Source organism: Tyto alba, unplaced genomic scaffold, assembly GCF_018691265.1.
Source record: "Tyto alba isolate M040663 unplaced genomic scaffold, T.alba_DEE_v4.0 Super-Scaffold_1, whole genome shotgun sequence".
Classification (NCBI taxonomy): Eukaryota; Metazoa; Chordata; class Aves; order Strigiformes; family Tytonidae; genus Tyto; species Tyto alba.
This window is the reverse complement of record NW_024881261.1, coordinates 32836784-32857424: the sequence shown is the minus strand read 5'-3', so window position 1 is coordinate 32857424 and position 20641 is coordinate 32836784. Positions and strand designations below refer to the sequence as shown.

At 36.4% G+C, this 20641-nt stretch overlaps 1 protein-coding gene across 10 annotated transcripts in view; it reads left to right on the top strand.

Moving 5' to 3' along the window:
* The window catches only part of CCSER2 (coiled-coil serine rich protein 2), a 74880-nt gene that overhangs the window by 13536 nt on the left and 40703 nt on the right, over positions 1-20641 (top strand). For 7 of the 10 annotated variants that reach the window (XM_042787880.1, XM_042787892.1, XM_033004272.2 and 4 more), the window contains 2 exons: positions 577-2047; positions 2945-3147. In XM_042787880.1, the coding sequence (XP_042643814.1) occupies positions 616-2047; positions 2945-3147 (1635 nt within the window). In that variant the 5' untranslated portion in view covers positions 577-615. The remainder of the gene's footprint in view (positions 1-576; positions 2048-2944; positions 3148-20641) is intronic. The other 3 variants (XM_033004274.2, XM_033004278.2, XM_033004277.2) reach the window with 1 other exon arrangement.

Here is a 20641-nt window from a genome sequence, read left to right as displayed (position 1 = left end):
CTCTGGTGAAGGTGGATGACGGGTGATTATTTTGTATCTCATAACATAGACATTGGGGAAACTGGGAAAAACAAAAAACAAAACAAAACATTTTCAAAAAACTAGCTTTTAGTCAGATCTTACATCATAGTTTTTGTGGTTTTACGTTGCTGACCACAGGCTTGTGTGTGTTCTATTTGTGGGATTTTTTAAAATATAAAGTATGTAATTTAATAATAGTAACACAGTTGAAAAGCTCAGTTTGCTCAAAATAGGTAAATGAAAAAAAAAAAAAACCAACCCCTTTTTAAGCTTATTTTATAGATTTTGAAAGGAAGGAGGAAAAAAAAAAGGCAATTTATCTAGAAAACAAAAGTTGGGAGAGGGAGATGGGACCTGAATGACATATTACTGCCAAATAACTGATGGTGACAAGTATTTCTCTGGAGTTCACGAAATTTGTATGAGTTACTTTGTATCACCATGGTATAGTTAGGCACAGGAATATAGTAAACATGTAGAAGCAGATGTATATAAAATCATGTTCTTTAAGGTATGGTTGATTTAGGTCTAATTTTTTTTTTTTCTTCTCTTTAGATTCAAGCACCGTTTAAGGACCAATGTACCCAATAGCTCATGGAAGAAAAAAATCAAATCAGGACATCCTTGGTTTCCAGGCTACCGAAATATGGAACGAAAACTTTAGGAAGTGTTTTGCAACCTATGCCAAATGGGACAGCTGTTAGTTTAGCAGGGAATAGTGGTGGCAAAAATTTTGGCAAGCACAATGGCACCGTTCGCATGTCTTCATTTTCTTTCAACTGGAAAAAATCAAATAAATGCCAACTTCATGATCAAAATGGGAAAGAGACCAACTCTAAACAGAACTGTAATGAAAAATTAATTGATTCTGAGAAGTATTCTCAAGGAGCATTGGGTAACGATGTGCTCAGGGTGGGTTTGAACAGTACTGCTTCGGTTGCATCAAAAGCAGCAAAGCAAACCAATATGTTTGTATCTTCTACTGAGGAATTAAACCCAAAGTCTTTGCCTGGACTTTCTAGTTCAGCAAAATTCGCCAAAGGTACCCTGTCAGGAAGGACCTCATATTCAGGACTCAGTGCTCCAAAATCACATTTAAATGGATTTTATGGAAATAGGCCAGTGGTAGGTTTGCAGAGACCTAGAGCAAATTCTAGTGCCACAAGGACAAGTTCAGGAGAAAGCCTGGCACAATCTACAGACAATAGCAAGGATTTCTCCTGTGAAAAAATGGTAAGATCACAAAGTTTCTCACATTCCATTCAGAATTCTTTCCTTCCCACTGCATCTTTAACCAGGTCACATTCCTTTAATAAAGCTGTGGACCTTACAAGGCCTTATCATAGTCAAAATCTAGCTGCCAGAACTTCTCAGAGGTCGACTTTGTTGTCAAGAAATGCACGTCAGTTGGATGTACCCAATGGAAACGAACCGATGAAGTATGGATTTACCAGGCCCTACTCCAGTATGTCGACTCCTTGTTCAAAGAAGCCCCCGCTGTCAAATGGATCTGGGTCAACACCTTCTTTTGGATACAGATTAAGTCGTCCCTCTCTGCTGAAGCCTGCCAGGCAGCGATTTGCTGGAAATATCGTTGTGGATGGCGGCAAAAGTACAACTCCTGACGCATGCATTGTGGAGAGCTCGGAAATTTCAACAAATATTAACCGAGTGATTGAGAAAAACAGTGTTATAGAGAGCAATGTTCAAAGAACAGAATGTGATGAGGGCCTACATGAAAGTATGGGAAAACATGGATCAAAAGTCATGTGTATGAGCGATGATGGAGATGAAATATCTATATCTTCTTTGTCGTCCTCTGAAAAAAATGATTTGAGTGAAGACTTCAGTGATGATTTCATAGACATAGAAGACCCAAACAGAACTATACAAATACAGCCAAAGGAGAGCTGCCTTCAAGAATTAGAGCATGGGAGTATAACATCGATCGAGCCATTCACTTCTCTCAAGGAAAGTGGAGGACCTTGCTGTAATGCCGATGACTGGCTTGATATAAATGTGTCTGGTAAATACTTTGTTATGTTCTATTTAAAATTTTAGGTACTAAATCAAGATTCTGTAACTGTAATTAAGTTGTTTTATATAATTGCCCATTGCTTGTGAATTGTTTCAGAATGGAACTTGTCTCTATGCTGGACTGTTTGTTTTTTTTTACACTTCTTTTGCTAGATGATAGTTATTTTTCCTAAGCATGACTTGGAACAGCTCTTTTTCTTTGGGACAACAATGAATGATACCTACTTTAACCATGCTTGTGGAATTCCTCACATCCTTGCTTTTCTATTAATTTCTCTGGACTAGTGATCTTTTAAGGAAATTCCTCCTCCTCCACACCACTCCTTCTGAATCTGTAGGCAGAGAACAGCTGTAACTGCTTCTGAGTAGTGGGAATAAGTGTAGGGAGTCTAATTAAATCAGTTAAATTATAAATGGGGAGGTCATTTTTTTTTTTTCCTGATGCATGCTGTATTAATTCTTTAAAAATTATTTGAAGATACAGAAGATGATTTTAAAAAGTCTCTGATGGGCTTCTCTTATTACATGCTTGTTTTGAGAGAAGATACAGTTGAAAGATTGGATCCAAAGGATCTACTTTTGGACCCATCTTCTAATATGTTGAAAAAATATGGAATTCGAGAAAGCAGCTTTTGTGATGAGTGAATTAGTGCAGTGTAAAAGGTTCACAAAGGTGTAGGTTGGAAGGGCACTTAGTTGTAGCTGCCAAACCAGCTTGAGCTTTTTTCCCCTCTAGGATGAATGAACAACACTGTAGAATACTTTCAGATATTTCTGTTACAGTACAGTTTCAGAAAAGTTAATGTACCAATAATACACATATTAATATTTCTTCTTGGAATACTGGCATTTTTTTTGAGTCTTAACTATTCCTGTTTTCTTCAAGCAGTGGATGACAACAGTGGAAGCACAAAGCATACTTCTGAGAATGTGATTTCTCCAGAGATGAATTACAGAGCTGGGTCTTCTTTTGAGCTTTCTCCATCCGACAGCTCTGATGGCACCTATATGTGGGATGAAGAAGGGTTGGAACCTATTGGAAGTGTCCATCCGTGTGGAAGTTATGAATCTTCAGAAATGAACAGCATAGTATGTATTTACATGTATACCTTCCATAGTTAGTGTTTTGAGTTTATTGCTTATTAAGTATACTTTGAAAACGATTAAGTTGTTTTTTTGTTTTGTTTTGTTGTTTTTTTTTTACTTGATAATAATTTCCTCTTTCCTCTGTCATTGATAGCTTTTTGAAACTTCTTGTTTAGGAACTCCTGTTTCTGGACAGATGACCCTGATTAGACTGTTTATGTACTGGGTTTTTTTCCTTTTTTTCAAGTTAGGACAGAGCAGGTCCTCCCTTATGCAATGATAGGGTAGTGCTCACAAAGAATAAAGGAATTCATTTCTGCATGTGGTAGGTTAAATACTGCATACCGTTCTCTAAACTTGGGAGTGAAAAAGCAAGAAAATAGGTATCACCTATCTGACTTCTTCCATCATCTTGTTTCTGTACTGTATACGTTTAGGACCCTTTTGAACTGAAGTTTATTTTGATTTCTCAGTTTGTTCAAGCATAGAATCTTTAAGGTAGATAACAGACTGTAGCAGGACTCTTTGTATGTCTCAAATGAGATAGACAAGGTGCATAAGAACCTTTTTCTTATGGCTAAACTTGTAACTGATCTGCAAGAAACATCATTCGGTCTGAAGAATGGATGGAGAGTTGCTGCAGTGCTGTGACCCTCCAGCTGAGGTCAGGGAGCCAACCTTGGGATTGTCTGTCCTTCTGTTCATATTCCTTTATGCAAACAGACTTTTGAATTAAACAACTCAGATTTTAGTAACAATCAGAACTTCTAACAAAAATAATTTGGTATAATTGATGTTGTGCTTCAGGTGTGTTAGATACCGTGACACCACTGACAGTTTAGTAATGTAGATACTAGTTTTGGACTTGGACAGGGTTTGTGGCTTTTAGTCAGACTTTGATGTGTAATTTTAGTAGGGTTGTCTGTTGTAGCCCAAGATCAGAACAGCAGAGATTTCCCCTTAAAATTGGGCATAGCTATGTAATTATACTTTTATGTGTGACTACATAGGAATTACTGATATATTTTCAGCTGCTTGTGGTATTGTTTGCTTCCTGTCTTAAATTATGATGTTGGGATATAGTGTTTAAAAGAGCTCAGAAATGGTTATTAAATTTTCGTGGTAATTGTGGCCAGCTTGGAAAAGCAGTTTGAGACTTTTCCAGTATGATCTTTGTAGCTTTAGTGGTGTTTACAGGGGACAAAAAAGTTTAGTGTAAGCAACTGCAAAAACACCCTTTTTCCCAGGCATGTGTGTACATGCCAGGAAAAAACGGAAGTTTTAAAGCTTTGTCCTTGATAAATTTTAAATATAGATATTTTGATACATACTGTGTAATTTATCAAACAAATGAGAAACACTACTTTCTCATGCTTTTGGACTCTGTATCAAGGTTTTTGAGATATGTGACCTCCATACATTAATTTGTGCTTATGTATGAATTGACAGTCAGTGTTCTGCCTGACAGAAGCTGTTGTAAGCCTTGTGGAGAAGTACATTAGAAGCTTTTGATATTTTTGTTCACTATTTTGGTTTATTCCTTTATTGAAGGTAAATAACTTTTAGAGAGGGACTTAGAAGTGGAAGAAGGGACTTCCTAGGTTTTGAGGAAGGGGAGAAAGAGGACGTTGTAAGACTTACTGTTGAATCTAGAAGGTCATATGTTTTTTTCCACCCATTTTGATTTTTATCCTGCTAGTGCTGTTCCAGAATTACAGTGCTTACTGTGCTGTGGATTTTTGTCTTCAATGAGAGAAACATCAATAATAAATCTTTTATATTTACAAGGCAGAAATGTATTTTCAGTCAGCTTTGTTTTCAGGGGAAATGATAGCTCTGAAATGTTTGTTGAATTGCCATTTAGTGGGTTGTTTTTCTCTCCCTGTGCTTTTTTGTAGAAAAGATGATATATATGATTTCTTTAGCCTAAAGATTAAACACTGATTGCTTTTAATCTGAAGATGCAGAAGAATTTCTGATAGTTTTTCATTATTTCTGAAGAATTATGTTCTTGGGTAGGCTAATGTAAGCTTTTGTTCCATGTTACTCCTTTTCTCTGCAGGCAGTGAGTATAAAGACAGGTTAAAAAAAAAAGTAGAACTGAAGGCGTTGAGAATAATAATTGTGATCAGTCAGCACATCAGATCTTTTGATTGCTGGGAGATAGGTGATCAAATTATGTGGTTTCTATGCTCTAGTGTGGTGAGGGTAAAAGCAGTTAATATCTGTGTGTCAAAATCCAATTGATAAGAGTCAGATTTAAGAATTTTGAGTGCTTGAGCAAATACCAGCCTGACTGCCCCTTGGAATTAATATTTCCAGGGAAATCTTCAAAGCAGATAGCTGGTTCTGGAGTTTCCATGGCATCAAGCTGGGGTGAGTAGAAGCAATGTAGCTGAAAAATAATTCAGGTAATTAGATGGTAATTGGTAGTGTTTAGTGCAAAATTCACCTTCTTTTTTTTTATTTCCAGCCTGCTGTTGTACTGTTTGTCCTTTCAGCTGTATCATCCTTAGTATCAGCAAATATTAAACGCTTTTCCTAAATTTTTCTGTAGATGGCAGTGCAGCTCTTACCGGGTAATCTTAGATTAGAAATGTTTTGACCATCTTTAAAAAGGCAACTTTTGCAGAGGGGATTTTAATAGGTGTCTGGAATGGCAACCAGAATAGGAAGACAATGGAAGGAGATTGCTGGCTACTCAATCTTTTTGTTCCTTTTTTTGGGGGGGAAAAAAGCAGGTATCTATTTGCTAATCTCAGTAGAGCTTGGTTTTAAGGACATGGTGGGGGGAATAAAATGAAATTGGCTTCCTTTAGGGCAATCCTTCTGTTCCTTATTGAGCCAACAGCTATGGAGAAAATGTGCAGTCCAGTGCTGAAGGTTTACAAGTTACACAAATCTAAATAACCTCTCGTAAGGTGGTGCCATGACAATTTACAGCTAAGTGGAAGCGCATGTTTTTTTTGAGACCTTGTCAGGATGAAAATGTTTTTGTTCTCCAACTGTGTAACAGAAAATAACTTATTCCACTATCCCTACTTTTGTTTAATTTCCAGTTTTAAAGGCAGCAAATCAGTTGATTAACATTCTAAGAGTTGAGCTCCTGTCAAGGTTTATAGCATTCATTTCTGCTTAGTTCTGTGTGAGAAAACTGATGCTTAGCAGAGCAATTGTGATGGCTCTAAATTAGCAACATAGACAATATTTGTCCATATGTATTCTCACTTAACATTTAGCTGTACTGTGCTCATCTCCTGTGTTTCAGCTATCTACTTTAATACGTAGCTGCTTTACCATTTAGTGGCAGAAAGCAGCTTATCAATGTGAGATAGAACTTCTGTGTTTTTGTGGGATTTTTTTGTTTTGGTTTTTGTTTTGTAAATACAGGCTTTGATCAATTCCATTGCTAGCCAACTTTAGGTCAGGGACCAAGTTAAGGGTTGTAATTAAAAGGTCTCTTCATTTCGCTGCCACTGAGTGAGTAGCTGTAAATGAAACTTAGATTACAAAGACAACAAAGAAAGGGTAAAAAAGTCAAAAAAAAAAAACAAACAAACAAAACAAAACAACAAACCTTAATGTGATATAGACATTTGCTGTGTCTCTAGGTTTGAATTGTGCTCATGATTGTAACAGTCTTCATTAAACAAACAAAAAAAAAACTTTACCATTTCCAGAGCAAAGCTGAAACCAAGATTTTTGAGTTGTTAGTTCCTATAGAAGAATTCTGTTTCTTTGGAGGGAGAGGCTGTGTGCTTGTGCCTATTCAGTCAGCAGCTGAGAGGGTTAGCATTCCCTTAGTAGAAGTCTGGTAGTTACACATCTGAAGGACCGAGTGTCTGATTTCTGTGATCTCTGAAATTGCTGCTTAGGACTGAAGTAATTTTTTTGAGAGTACAGGAAACAAATGTTTTTTTCTATTTTTTGGAATGAGAACTATAAGAGACTATGGTCTAGTATATTGCTTTGCTATGCTTTTGCTTCCAATAATTTTTATCTGGAAATAGTGTTCAACATACATCTAAGTACTGTAGCCTAAAACATGCATCCGAACTGGAGTGTCAGTGCTCCTCTCCTTCGCTGGTAATGAAGCACTCTTTTGCTGTAGCAAGGTTTGAGCTGTTTTGTTTTCTCCTGTCCACTGTATTAAGTAGACCCATGAGAAACAGAAGCTTTAGTGTGTGTTTATTCAGAGTGAAGCTTTAAATATTTTTGGAAGGTCAAAGTTCTTATTTACATTAAGAATGGGATAGAGAATACAGTTGTTGCTGTGTGTATTGTTCAGACGCATGCGCTTTTTTTTAAAGACACTATGATTTTTACTGTATAATAGTCCGCAAGAAGTAGAAAGTCAAACTAAAAGTATTCTACTTTAATACTCAGAATATGGTGATGTGGTGTCATTTTATCTTTTAAAGCAATTTCATTTGGTCAAATAGGAAACTTTCATGAGTGTTCTCTGTGTTATCAGATCATATCAAGACCCTATTTTAGATAAAGACAGAAGGGATTGAGTCATCTGACCCCTTACTATGGTGGGCTCTAGTAACAATATGAATGTCTGTGCTATGTTAATTTTAACTGAAGTAAATAAAGCCAGTATTTTGGATATATAGAGTGGGCATCAATGTAATTATAAGGATATAGGATTATGGAATAATAATTGAAATCCAGCTTAAAGGGACAGATGGGTTTTAGCTGCTTTGCTGAGAATTTAATTGCTCATGGGATGAAATCTGGATCTTATTGGAATGAATCTGTTCTGTCATTTATTGACACATGGCCGGAATTTTAGCTAGAGTGTGAAATAGTTATATTACTCTCTTCCTATGAAACTTTTGAAATCTCATTATTTCTTTTCTGTTTTGTTTTTGATTTTTTCCCCTTTGTTGAAACTTGGGAGAAGTCAATTCTGAATTAGTTTGAGACTGGGCAGAATGCTTTCTGGTTTGAAATGTATAGGTACTCAGTGAAATACACTCTACTTCTCAGAGAAAGAGAAAATAAGCTTGCTAAAATAGCATTGTTTAGTTAAATCATCAATTTCTTACAGTAATTTAGGTATTCATAAGTAATTTAGTGTTAATTACTGCTAATTTTTTTTAATAATTCACTTCTTGGAATTACTTTATAGTAATCTTGAAATTTCCAGTTCGATTTCTCAAATGAGTAATTTATTATGTGAATTCAGACTTGTAACGTGTGTATTTCTAATATATTTACTTTTGTAGAGTGAAGTGTTCTGGTTATTGTCTTCTACCCATCATCTTTTCTTTAGCTGTACATTCTTTTCAGGAGGGTAATGCCAAAGCTGTAGCTCCTGTTCTATGAGAAACTGGGCTTTTAAAATTTTGGGCTGTTTTGTTACAGCTGTAATAAAAATAGAAGCACAAGACAATGTGAAAGTATGGAATGAAACAGCTATTCAGAAATAAGAATTGTTTCTAAAGTAGTGTTTGGGAGACGTTTATGAAGTATGAATCCCTTAGAGGTTACCAACTGAGATAAGATACCTCTCTCAATGTGGGTTTTTTTGATGAAACTATGTTACATTGTGATAGAAGTGCTGAAGTTATTTTGGAAACAGTTGAATGCTAATTCCAAACAGGTAAATATTGAGTCTCTATACTGTGCTAGCAGCACTATATAACAGCTGTTGGAAGTATTTTCAGCACAAAATATTTCTGAATCAAAAGCAATGTTAACAGACTTGAACACAATTTAAGTAGTATACTGAAAATGAGTTCCATTCTTACAAAGTTTTTCATAAGAAGCAGTGGTAGATTTATTGAGGCATTCTGTACAGAGTATTGAGAAGGTCTTGTCCTTCATTTTTATCCATCTAACAGGGTGTAGTGAAACTATCTTGACACAGACATTTATTTTTTTTGCTAAAGCTTTCTAAAAAGAGCAGCCTTGAAATGAGCCTTTCGGGTGCAAGCTAGGTACAGGGAACACGTTTAAAAAGCAGTTTCCATCTAATGAGCTAGTTGAAATTTGATTATTTTTTCTGCTTTCTGTGTTGCAAGTGAAGTGTCTTAATATTTTAAGACACTGAAGGTAAATGTAAAATAAGTTTTAAACAAATAACTGTTTTGATGTAAAAATCTACTTTTTCATATGAAAAAAATACATATACATATAATTATTGAAGCAGACTCTTAAATTTATTTAGATTTTCATGGCATCTTTAAGCTATTACTGAAACTCTTAGATTTCGAACGTGTAAGGCTTTTCTGTCCCCATTCTTGTACTTGCTTTTCTGTGTGTGAGTTGATATTAAAATCTTCCATTAATGAAGATGTTCCAGTCAGGAAAGACTTGCACATGATTCAGTTCTCTGCTTTTTTTTTTTTTTTTTCCCAATAAGAGGCAGAATCAGCAGAATATTTTTGGTCACCGATAGATTTGAGTGTATAGAATGTAATTCGATATTCTATGAATAAAGATATCCCAACTGCTCATCTGCCACACTTGGTGACCCTGAGACTCTCAGGGAGTCTGTCTTACTTGTCTATTTTTAGAATGATGGAAGAAATAAAAGTGAATAGTAATACTTGATGTTTTATCATCAGTATGTATTACATCATTGATATGTTTGTGGTTCAGCAAAGAACAATAAAGCTCTTTCTCAAAGCAGACGACAGTGTTAAAAAAAGACTTTTTTTTCCAGTCTGTACTCAGATAACAGTGTTGATTAATTGCATTTCCTCCTTTATTAGAATACATGTCTTGTGGCTAACAAAAGGTTAAATTAATATAGAGGATTAATTGCATTGTGTGCTCCTATGATGCTTCCTTAAAGTCGTTAGTGTACCTCACTTGGGTGCTTCCTTGAAAAGGGTCTGAATTTGTGTTGTGCCTGAAATCAAACCTCAATCAGTGCTGTTCTGACTTGAATTCATCATGATATTAATATAAGTACGCACTTCGAATTTTGTCATTATTTTTTAAAAATTTATTTCTTTGCTAGAGAATTTGGTACAGTGACAACTAATTATATCACTAGATGCTCAGTACTTTAGTGATGAGGGAGTGAGGTTGAAAGGAAGGAGAAGGCATTATTCTGTGGTATAACAGTGATTAAATACAATGGCTCTAGTCTTGGGGAATCTTGTCATACCTGTATTAAAGTAATTTGGATTTTGAAGTAGCTGGACCTTTTTTGGCACCTGGAGATGCTGCCTAACAAGCCTGTGAGACCCAGACATTTTAGTCTTTCTTGCTGCTGCCAAGTTTATCCAGCCACTGCTGTGACATGACTGGACCACGTGAAGAAACTGGGTGGCAATCTCTCCCTATAGGTGTGTGAATCAGTGCTAGAATTCATCAGTATGTCAGAGTAATGAGACAGTGAGAATGCAGTACCGGTGTTAGGGGGGATAATTTTATCTACCTATTACCTAGAAAGTACTCAAACCTATGAAAAAGGCACTTCAGAAATCAAATGATATGGACCTGTAGATCTGTATGAGGGCAATAACTGAAGTTCTTAGTGGCAGATGTGTCTGATTGGGTGTGAACACACTGTAGAAAATGCAAAAATATCTGCGACCATCCTGGGAAGTGACTAAGAACAAGCCCAGAGGGTGTCAGATACTTTGCAATTTGTGTTGTACCTCCTTCTGCATTTCCCTCTGTGGCCAGCATACTGGAGACCATTTTTATGGACAGAGCTGCATAGCACATAGCATTAGTAATGTGGGATGGCAGTGTGGAGTTCTATATTATCTGCTTCTGGTCAGAGGATTTTAATTTGTAGCGTTTATCACCAAAGAAATCCTTACCTGCAGGGCAGATTTGAATAAATCATTGATCTTCACACTCTACCTGAAAGCCTGACTTCAGGGTTTGTACGCCAATGTTTCCCTTGGCACGAGACATCAGAGTAGCCCAGGCAGTGCTCTTTGAGATTTTAGCTTTTACTGGTACATTCTAGAAAACGGCAAACACCATGACTGAATTTGACTTGCGATATAAAAGAATTTCTTGGAAATACATTCTCTTGGTAAGCTGCCATTTCTGCTTCAGATGTCTGTGTGAAAGAGCTTCACTTTATTCTCTTTTCTAAAACTGATGGAAGTGGTTCAAACTTCCTGCTCAAAAAAGGCAGTGATTCTGGGATTGGAATCTACTACAGATGTCAGCCTTGAAAGGTGTTTTTCATAGACATTTGCCCATGTTCAACTTACTTGAAGCTGGTGTTGCTGGTAACCTCTGCTTAAGCTCATAAGGTCATGTCCAAGTTCCACGTTCTTTTATCCTGACATCTTCAAGCCATGTTCCAGAATCTGACAAAGATGATGCTGACTCACTTGAATTGTACTGTTCTAATGTCATAGCTTCCACTAGGTCAGTATAATTGCTTTAATTTTTCTAATGTTGCAAGTACAGAAATGTCTGGCATTTGTTTTTTCATATCCTCAGTTTTTAAATAAACTCTCAATTATGCCTAAAAATTTATATTTAGAAAATCATTTGACTGCTTGTTTCTGATTTCAGAGCCTCAAAAGTCAGTGTCACCTTTTCTCATTTAGCCTCCATTACAAACGGGTAGTATTTGTGGACATACTAAATTAGTGGGAGAGCATTCTTGATTAACATGTCCACAGTTATGGTTTTAGTAGAAAACTGCAACTGCTATGTAAAACTCAGTCTGTATTATTACTTGTCTTAGTACTGAAACAAGCTTGTACTCTTAGTTCTGTATGTTCTGTTAGCAGGGTTCCTCAACCATTTTTCCAGCAGAGTTTGCTGGCAGACAGTTTTCTGCTGATGGCAGAGATAAGAAATGTCATGTAAGTAGAGACTGATTTCAGAGGTGTACCTTTAGAGTGTAAATAGCCACTGTCTACCCTCCCACCACTGCCCTAGTCTTCAACTTCAGAGATTAACTGTTACACGGGTGGGAGGTGGTGAGAAACTGAATTACTTAATGAGACGGCGTTTCTATCTGCATCTTGTGTGGTGTATGTGTCCCTGCTGTCAAATATTATTAAGAGGTTATATGACTGTATTACAGAGCATAAACCTCTTGTGATACTGGTTTGAGAGGCATGACATTTTGTGAACAAGCTTTTATGGCAAATTACCTTTTCTCCTTTGGGATTGGAAAGCATATATGCCTTTTAGAGCTGCTTGATTCAGAACTGACACAGTAAATCTTCTCATGCTGTTTTGGCTGGTAAAATCAAGTCAGTCATGTTCACTCGTACTCCTTTGTTTCATTTGTGGTAGCTATTAATGACAGCTTTCAATTTGTATGGTGGAGAAAGGGAGAGACAGCACCAGCTGATGTGTTGTGTGAAATACAGGAGTAAATACTGGTAGAAATTAACACTTGTTTTATTGCGTAAGTATGAGTGACATTTCCTGTATGAGTTGGTAACTGCATATCCAGTGTTACATTTTAATGTGAGTTTATAGCTATTCCTTTTCCATTTTTTTCTTTATTCTACCAAGTAGCATCACTTTTCAATGATAGAAGGACTTCAGAGGTGTACTCCATCTGACTGTATTGCTGAATTTTTAAGTCTTACACACTGTTTTCCTTACTCCTAGGAAGTCTTCAGGCCATAGTGAGCAGATGTGCCTGAAGATAACAGAAGTCTTAAAGTTGGAGTATTTTTTGAAGTTATTGGTGTAACTAAGTAAAGTGTTTTAAAAGAAGTATGTAAACCAAATGGAGACAAACATCTAACCCATTTAAGGGAGTTTCTGAACATTTTACAGATAACTTGATTAAAACCACCTAGATTGGCACTGTTTCCTTTAACTTTTCTTTTTTACCCAAAATCATGTCCTAATAAGTTACAGCAACAATGGTGTGGAAACTTTTTCCAAATTATTTTCTGTTGCAAAACATCAGAAATTTAGGGGAAAGGCAGTGTCTTATAGATGTTGGGGGTCAATTGTTTTTGTGGTACATGTAGCTTTGCTCTCTCTGGATGAAATTTGGACACCCAATTTCCGTTTTACCATCCCCATAGTTATAGATATGGGATGCACTTTAACTTCTTTTCAAGAATGCTTAACGTTGCATTCAGGCCATATTGTTACCAACTGCAAACTGGTATCACCTTATGACTCTAATCGTCATCCTCCTTGAGACTGGAAATTTAATAAAGTGCCTTTTTTCCACATATGAGGTGCTTCTGAGTAAATTATGTATCAGTGGTTTTGTGTTCTTGGTTCACAGTGTTGAAATGTATCAGGGTAATGCGGTGAGAATGTACTTTTGCAGCAGTACAGGTAAGTGGCAGGACAATTCCGGTGTTGTTACCAATTCATGTAGAGATTACCCCCAAAATCTAGCTAGGGTATAATTAAGATTTACTACATAGAGGAAACTTAATTGATCTTCTGTTAGCAGCCCTGCCCATGGTGTTCCTCTGAATTTTGAGGTTATGGATGAGTTCCTTTCTGAGCTGGGAGTTATTTGAAGCCTCTCTATTTTGCTTCCAGCTGAACCTCATACTATGAATACAAGTGTGAGTCAGTGGAGTAAGAATTGTTTACAATTATTTTTGCCAGTCAGGAGTATCTGTAATAATTACATATTGCTTTATAATGTAATATGCTCCATTATTTGTATGTAAACTGTAAAAGTAATGCTGAACTTCTGGTATCAGTAGACTTTTTCAGAAAACAGATTGGAGACAATGAGTAGAAAGGATTGCTTTTCCTCAGCCTCTGCTACTCGTATGTTACTGTTTATGCTTCCCTGCTGATGGCTTTATATTACTATGCTCAATAGTAAAATGGAAACTTTCTACTTATATCTGCTGATTTTAACAGAAATAATTTAGAAAACATTCTTAAATTTTTGCTGGAATTCTGCAGAAAGGTGGTCAAAATGCATCCCCCTCTGAGTTTCTTTTTTGTAGGTTCCCTGACAAAGGCTAGATGGCAGCCAAGGAATGCTTTCTGTGGCTGTGGGGTTTAGCTTGTGCTGTGTGTTTGGGAAGCGCTGTTGTTCATGAATTGGTGAAGTCTCAACAGAATGGTTAATATTTCTGGTTGTCTTCTTACTCTCCCTTCACCATGCTGTTGAATTTCGGATTTCTTACACAGTCTGATGTGATTTCTACAATTAAAAAAAAAACAGCAGTAAGCTTAGGTGCTTCTTGAGGTATAGTGGGTAATAACCTAATAATTTGCTATCTACTTTCAGTAAACTTAGGTAGAACATACAATGCCTCTATAAAAATGTTTTCAAGAATAGTAAATCTTTATTTAAGACTGTTATATCTAATAGTTAAATGTAAAATGTCTTAGAATTTCAGAACGAAGTGCTTGTTGTATTTGTTGTCACGGCAACTTTCCATTACATGGCATGAACAAAATGATGGAATGCTTGTTTGGATGTTGGGCTTAATTATCTTTGATGTGACTTGCAATGTATAGCATTTAAAATAACGCCCTTTCTCTCCTGTTTTTGGTATCTTGTGGAATTCTATCCTTTCTCTTTCCTGTGGTTTCCTCTGTTCTTATGACTGTTTACAGTGGGTTTTTCTCTTCAGTGCTGTAGTACGGTATGTGCCTTCCTGTGTCTTTATCTTCTGTCTTTTTCTGCCTTCACTTAATAGTTCAGTTCTTATTTAAGGTTGCCTTTTTGAAGACTTGTATTGAATTCCTGTTTCTTTACTTTTCTCAATCTGGGGTGTTGTCAAATACTGAAAATAGCATTGAAAAAGACCCTGGAAGTCTCTCTCTTCTCTACTGTCAGCCTTGAATCATATTTGACTTCTGCAGTTATCCTTTGGCTGCCCTCCAGTTGACTGATTTACCCAGTCTGTTTAGTGTTTGATTGGAAAAGCTACTTAATTTTTTTATTCTTCAAGTAGCTGAAATGGTACTTCATTAGTTTCTCAGACTCTTAGCTTCCCTTGAATTTTTTGGACAGATTCTACTGTAGTTCTTTCCATTTTCTCATGTTTATCTTCTGCTTGATGAACTTTTTTCTGTGGCCTTTTTTCATAATTTTTTTTCCTCCTCAGTATCTTTTTTTTTCTTTAATGGAAAAATCAACAAACTTTAGTTTTTAGCATCTCGCCGGGAAGAGATGCAGTGCATACAACAGCATAGAAAATGAGTGTGAAAATGTCTGTGGAATTTCATGCATCTAAAGCTGCTATTTCAAAAGAATGGTTGAAATAAAAAACACTGCCCGTCTTTTAGTATAGCATAAGACTTGAAATACGCTTTGATGCTATAGAGACATGAATCTTTGTCAGTTGCGAAATAGTACAATTTCTTCTCATTTCAAATGTTAAAGCACAGAGAATCATATAAACACACTATATTTTTGTTGTTCTTCCAATACTGGAATGATTCCTACTTCTAGTTTTGTGAATGAACTCTTGTAGACAATAAAAGGCATTCAGGTTTGGAAGTACAACCACATGTTGATCGTAGTGTTCAAATGTCACACCAGAAGCATCCATCCAGATCTTATCTGCAGAGACATGAAAAAGTAGTAGTACATTTCATCTGGGATACTCTGATGCCTTAATTCTTTTTTATGTTAGCTGCAGATCATACAAAAAAAAATCAATATGAATAAGTAATATAAAGATTTAAAATAGTGTTCTTTACGTTAATGTAAGATTTCTTTGTGGGTATTTCTGCCATACTGGAAGGATTATTGATGGATTTTTTTTTTTTTTTTTAAATAAAAAGGTTTAGATACTGTTGTGTGTAATGAAAATGTAACCAAAGAAAAGCTGTTGTATTAAAACTAAGTCTAATGTATATTTTTATGTACGAGGAAAAGAGAACTTTGCACATTTTTCCAGTAAAGCTTTTCATCAACAAGAATTCAAATTGCGGAGGAATGACTGTGAAGGCTTTAGTTCTCCTTCTCAGATTTTTTTATTTTTATTTTTAGAGTGCTTGCCCTTCTGATGCATCACAGCTAAACCCTCCAGTTTAGATAAAAGCATACAAGTCAGGTGCACTTTGAGGCTAGGTATCTTTTGAAGTTCTAAGGAGACCCAGGTTTCTCTCCACAAAGCTAGTTTGGAAGCTGTCTGTTGTTTTACTGTGTTTTTCTGTTGTCCATAACTAGTGTCCTATGAATCAATTTGTTTTTGTAATCCTTGTTCTTTTTAATACTTTTCCCAGTAAATCCTGGAAGCTACGTATGTACTAGCTGGCCTCTTATTCAGCTCTGTCTTTGCCACTTCATGTAGCAAAAGGACTTCACTATGCAGTTGGGCTGCTGAGATGTGTATCAAGGTTGTATGGTGATGTTTTTGTTAACTTCAGAAATAATGAAGTAGAAGCTTTGCTTACTCTGTAATTCAGAGTTTTGGACTTGATGAAATTTGTGGCAAAAGGTACGATGTCTGTTCAGGTATCTTATCATCATTTCCGTGAATAACATGATCTCAAGAAGAGCTTTGCCTTTTTGTTGATAAGTGGTAGAATGGGGAATTTCTGAAATGGAGGTAGTTGCAATAAAAAAATACAACTAGTAATGCAATGCACTACCGTAGTCCCCTTGTGCATTGGAAGGGTGTGTTGAATTGTCCTTCCGTACAGGAATTGTTCTGTCCTTTCGATGCTGCAAGCGTGAAGACTCCCACTGCTGGGTGAATCAAGTGAATAACTGGCTTGAAACTATGAGGTACTTCTTAGAGCATTAACCATTGGATTAGAAATTGAGCTTTCTACCCCAGTGTCAACTCCTACATTCTCTGTTGTTTCAAGGTTGTTTTTTGGTTGTTGTTTGTTTGGTTTTTTGTTTTGTTTTAGGAGGACTGACTTTATGATTACACCTCTCTCCCATGTGGTATTGGGCAAAATCAGTATTGCTAAATTTGTAGTAGTGTGTTTATTGCCATAGCATCAGACTCATGTTGAACACAGTATTATAGCTTCATTGTAATGCTAACATAACCACCAATTGTTTTATTTAAATAGGATCTCTTTGATAGTAGAAAAAGAGTGGTGACATCTGGCCAGGATATTTGACTTTTTTTATTTTTTTTTTTAAAGGGATGTCACAAGGACATGTGTCTGCTATAAATGATTTAGTGACTTTGACAACTGCTTTTATAAGTTTACAGAGAAGTCTGTTGTAATACAGAGAAGCTAGTTTTCCTGAGACGTTTTTTTTATGTGAAATTATATTTTTAAATGTTTTTCTCATAGCAATTATCCAAAAGACCTATAAAAGTAATTATTGTGTTTTGGATATTCTGATAGAACTCTGTTCAGAGGGCTTTTTATTTATGCATGTCTGTCTTTTATTTTTGGAATGATTTAAATGTCATTCTTTAAGCCATTGTTTAAATTGCTCTGATATGTTAATTATTTTTTCATTAGCTTCTGAGTTTTTATCCATGCCCAAATTTGGCCCAAACCAAGATCTCAATTTCAGATAATTGTCAGAGAAATTTAAGTGTTAAGCTTTCTTCTAGTATGTGTCCGTAAGATCTTTTAAGAATCTGAACTAAAGAAAAAAATTTACCTGGACAAATTACTTTGCTTAATCTTTCAACAGTTTCTGAGAAACTGGTTACTCTTTTACTAAAAACTGAAAATCAGTTTGAGATAGACATAGAAAAATTGAGCCTAAAATTTGGCCATAAAGACTAACAATATTCAAAATAAGTAAAGCATCTTTAACTAATGGAAGTCATAAAATAACCTTGATTTCATAGTGGTCATTACTGATACTTGCTATAATAAATTTTCATCAAAAGGAATACAGCATGCTACTGTAAGAATAACTAACTACAAGTCTGAAGTCTGATTCTAACCTGCTGACGATTGCTTGTACAAAGAGATTAAAGCATAACTAAATAAATGGAACACATTATAATGTGCTGTCATTCAACAAAGTAACCTGTAACTAGTGCTGTATTCTTTAAGTAAACAATTTTGAAAATATATACAGGAAATAGCCTAGCATTTCCTTTCATATTATCCAGCCAGATTTAACAGTAAAGTTTTTACTAGATTAGATTACTTCATCAGATAACGCTTCTATAAATGCATAGTCAGTAAGCTGGGAAAGTATTATGTGAATGCTAACATCAAATCTAGGCATTCTAGAAAGGTATTTACAGACTGATGCTATGGATGGCGTGCGATCTTTCACTGCCAAATTTTGAGCTTGTAGACGTTCTCTCTGTAGTTTCATTTTCCTCCTCAAAGTGGTGATACCTATCCTTTAATATTTTTGTTGTTTGAAGTTTTAAGGAGTTGTAATCTTTTGTGGTAAATGATTTACATGCAGTGCTCCTATGGTCTTTTTTGAGCAAGAAAGTAAAAGATCAAAGCAATTGTGCATATAGGCTTAAAAATATCAGGATGTAAAGCAAATCAAAGTGAATAAATTTGTATGGATGTTCAATTTTAAGTATAATCACCATGGAATATTTAAATTGCATGTGAGCTTTTACTTCCATTTTCTGATGACTTCAGATGTACATGATTGTTATTGGAAGCAAGACCTAACTCCCTAAATCAGTAACAAAAATAATGAGTTGTTTCCTTTAGCAGCCTACTTTCTAAAGGTATAACAAATGAATAAGGTCTGAGATGTTGATTTGTGGAAAAAGGTAATACGCTAGTCCTAATATTCACCCACACTTCATGACTACCTCAGTGCATTTGCTTTTCAGACAAAGTAGCGTACCTAGACATGAAGAGAAGGGTACTGAATTGGTATTTTGAACTCGGGCTCTTCTCAATTCAGTGAATGCTCTCTGAAGTGATTTGTTGGGAGGTTGCTTATCTGGAATTGCTTTGTATTTCTGCACTAGCCCCAGTGCCTGCCTTGTTCCTTTTTCTCTTTTTTTTTTTTTTTTTTTTTTATACATTGCCTTGTAAGCTTTCACTGGTCTCCATCTTTTACATTTAATGGGGAGGAAATGTAGACATCTATCCTTCGAATTTGGGCACATTGTAATTTATTTTTAGTTGCATTGTATACTTAGCTCAAGAAATGGGAAAGCTGAGAATCAGACCTCTTGCCTAGGTGTAACTGTTAAGCTAAATTGAACTTAAATTGGTGGACTGAAAAAACACTGCTCTTCAGTGGAAGGGAACTTATTATGTAGCATGAGGAATTTTTAGAAACTGAACTTCTTTTAAAAGAATATTTTGCTACTCTGGTTCGTTATGATGGACCTGAATTTATATTGAACTTTAAACTTGTTCAGCTTCAGCAAAAGTAGCTGCTCTACAGTACCCCAGCCTTCAAAGCATTGGTCTTAAGAACTTAATATTGTTATGCCTCTTGAGAAAGAGATTCTGAACTCTTTGCATCCAACAAATCAGGCAAAAAATCCCAAGCTGTTGTAGGTGAGCTGCTGGTGTGTGCTTGATTAACCTTTGGTAAGACATAGCACCTGAAGACAGTTACTACAGAAAGACTTTGCAGAACACTGAGGTAAACTTACTAAATGTGGTGTAATTGTTCGTCAGCCTTACCTCTGTCGGTCTATTTAGTCTTCTCCAGTCTCCCTGTGCAATATGAGTGCTCCCTGCTTTTGGGGTTCTCAACTTAGTTCTTATATGGGTAGTCATAGATATCTCTGTCTCACCTAATGCTTTTCCTGTTCTATTACAGTAAGAGAACAAAGAACTATTGCCTGTGTTCAGTTGAAAACCTTTCTGGAGTGAGAGCTTGGGATCAGCAATGTAGTTTGACTTGGGATTTCATTGTCCCAAATTTAATCTCTTCATAGGTTGTACCATCTTGAAAACCTCGTGCTAAATCAGCCTTGTTAAGTTACATGTTTCTTTCAACATTGAAGAGGGAAGACATACGGAAAATTACAAATTGGCAGGAGTGGCAAGGTCTGTTTACAGGACTGCTTAATGTAATATCTTGTTCGTAGTTCTGCTTAGGAATCTGTCTAATGAAGGAATAAGGTATTATTCTTTTCAACTATACAAATAAAACAGGATTCTTCTCTTAATGGAGCTTTTAATAATTGCTGAAACGTGTACTGGGTTTGTGTATCTGGCAGGGGTTTTAGGTAGCTACAGCGATGGGCCCTGTGAGAAGCTTCATGAAGCTCCCTCGGCTCCAAGTTGGATCCTTCTCTGGCCAGGGCCAAGTCAGCAATGTTGGTTGTGCTTCTGGGTAATGTATTTAAGAAGGGGAACCTGAGAGGGGACTGGGACTTGTGAGGAGGAGTTGCAAGGAGGACACCTATGCAAACACGGAGGTCAGTGGAAGGAAGGAGGAGGAAGGGGGGTAGGTGTGCTGGCGCAGAGACACCCCTCCCTGTATCCTCTTGTGAGATGCCAGGGCCGCCACCCCCTGCAACCCATGTTGGTCTGAGGTGGAGCAGAAGCCAACCTGCAGCTTGGGGAGGAGCCCACACTGCAGCAGGTGACGGCACCTGAAGAAGTCCATGACTCTGTGGGAAGAAGCAGTCCCTGCTGTTGTAGATTGGTGCTGGGAGGACTGCAACACGTGGGAGGGATCCACGCTGGGGCAGCTCGGCAAGCGCTGCAGCCTGTGGGAAGG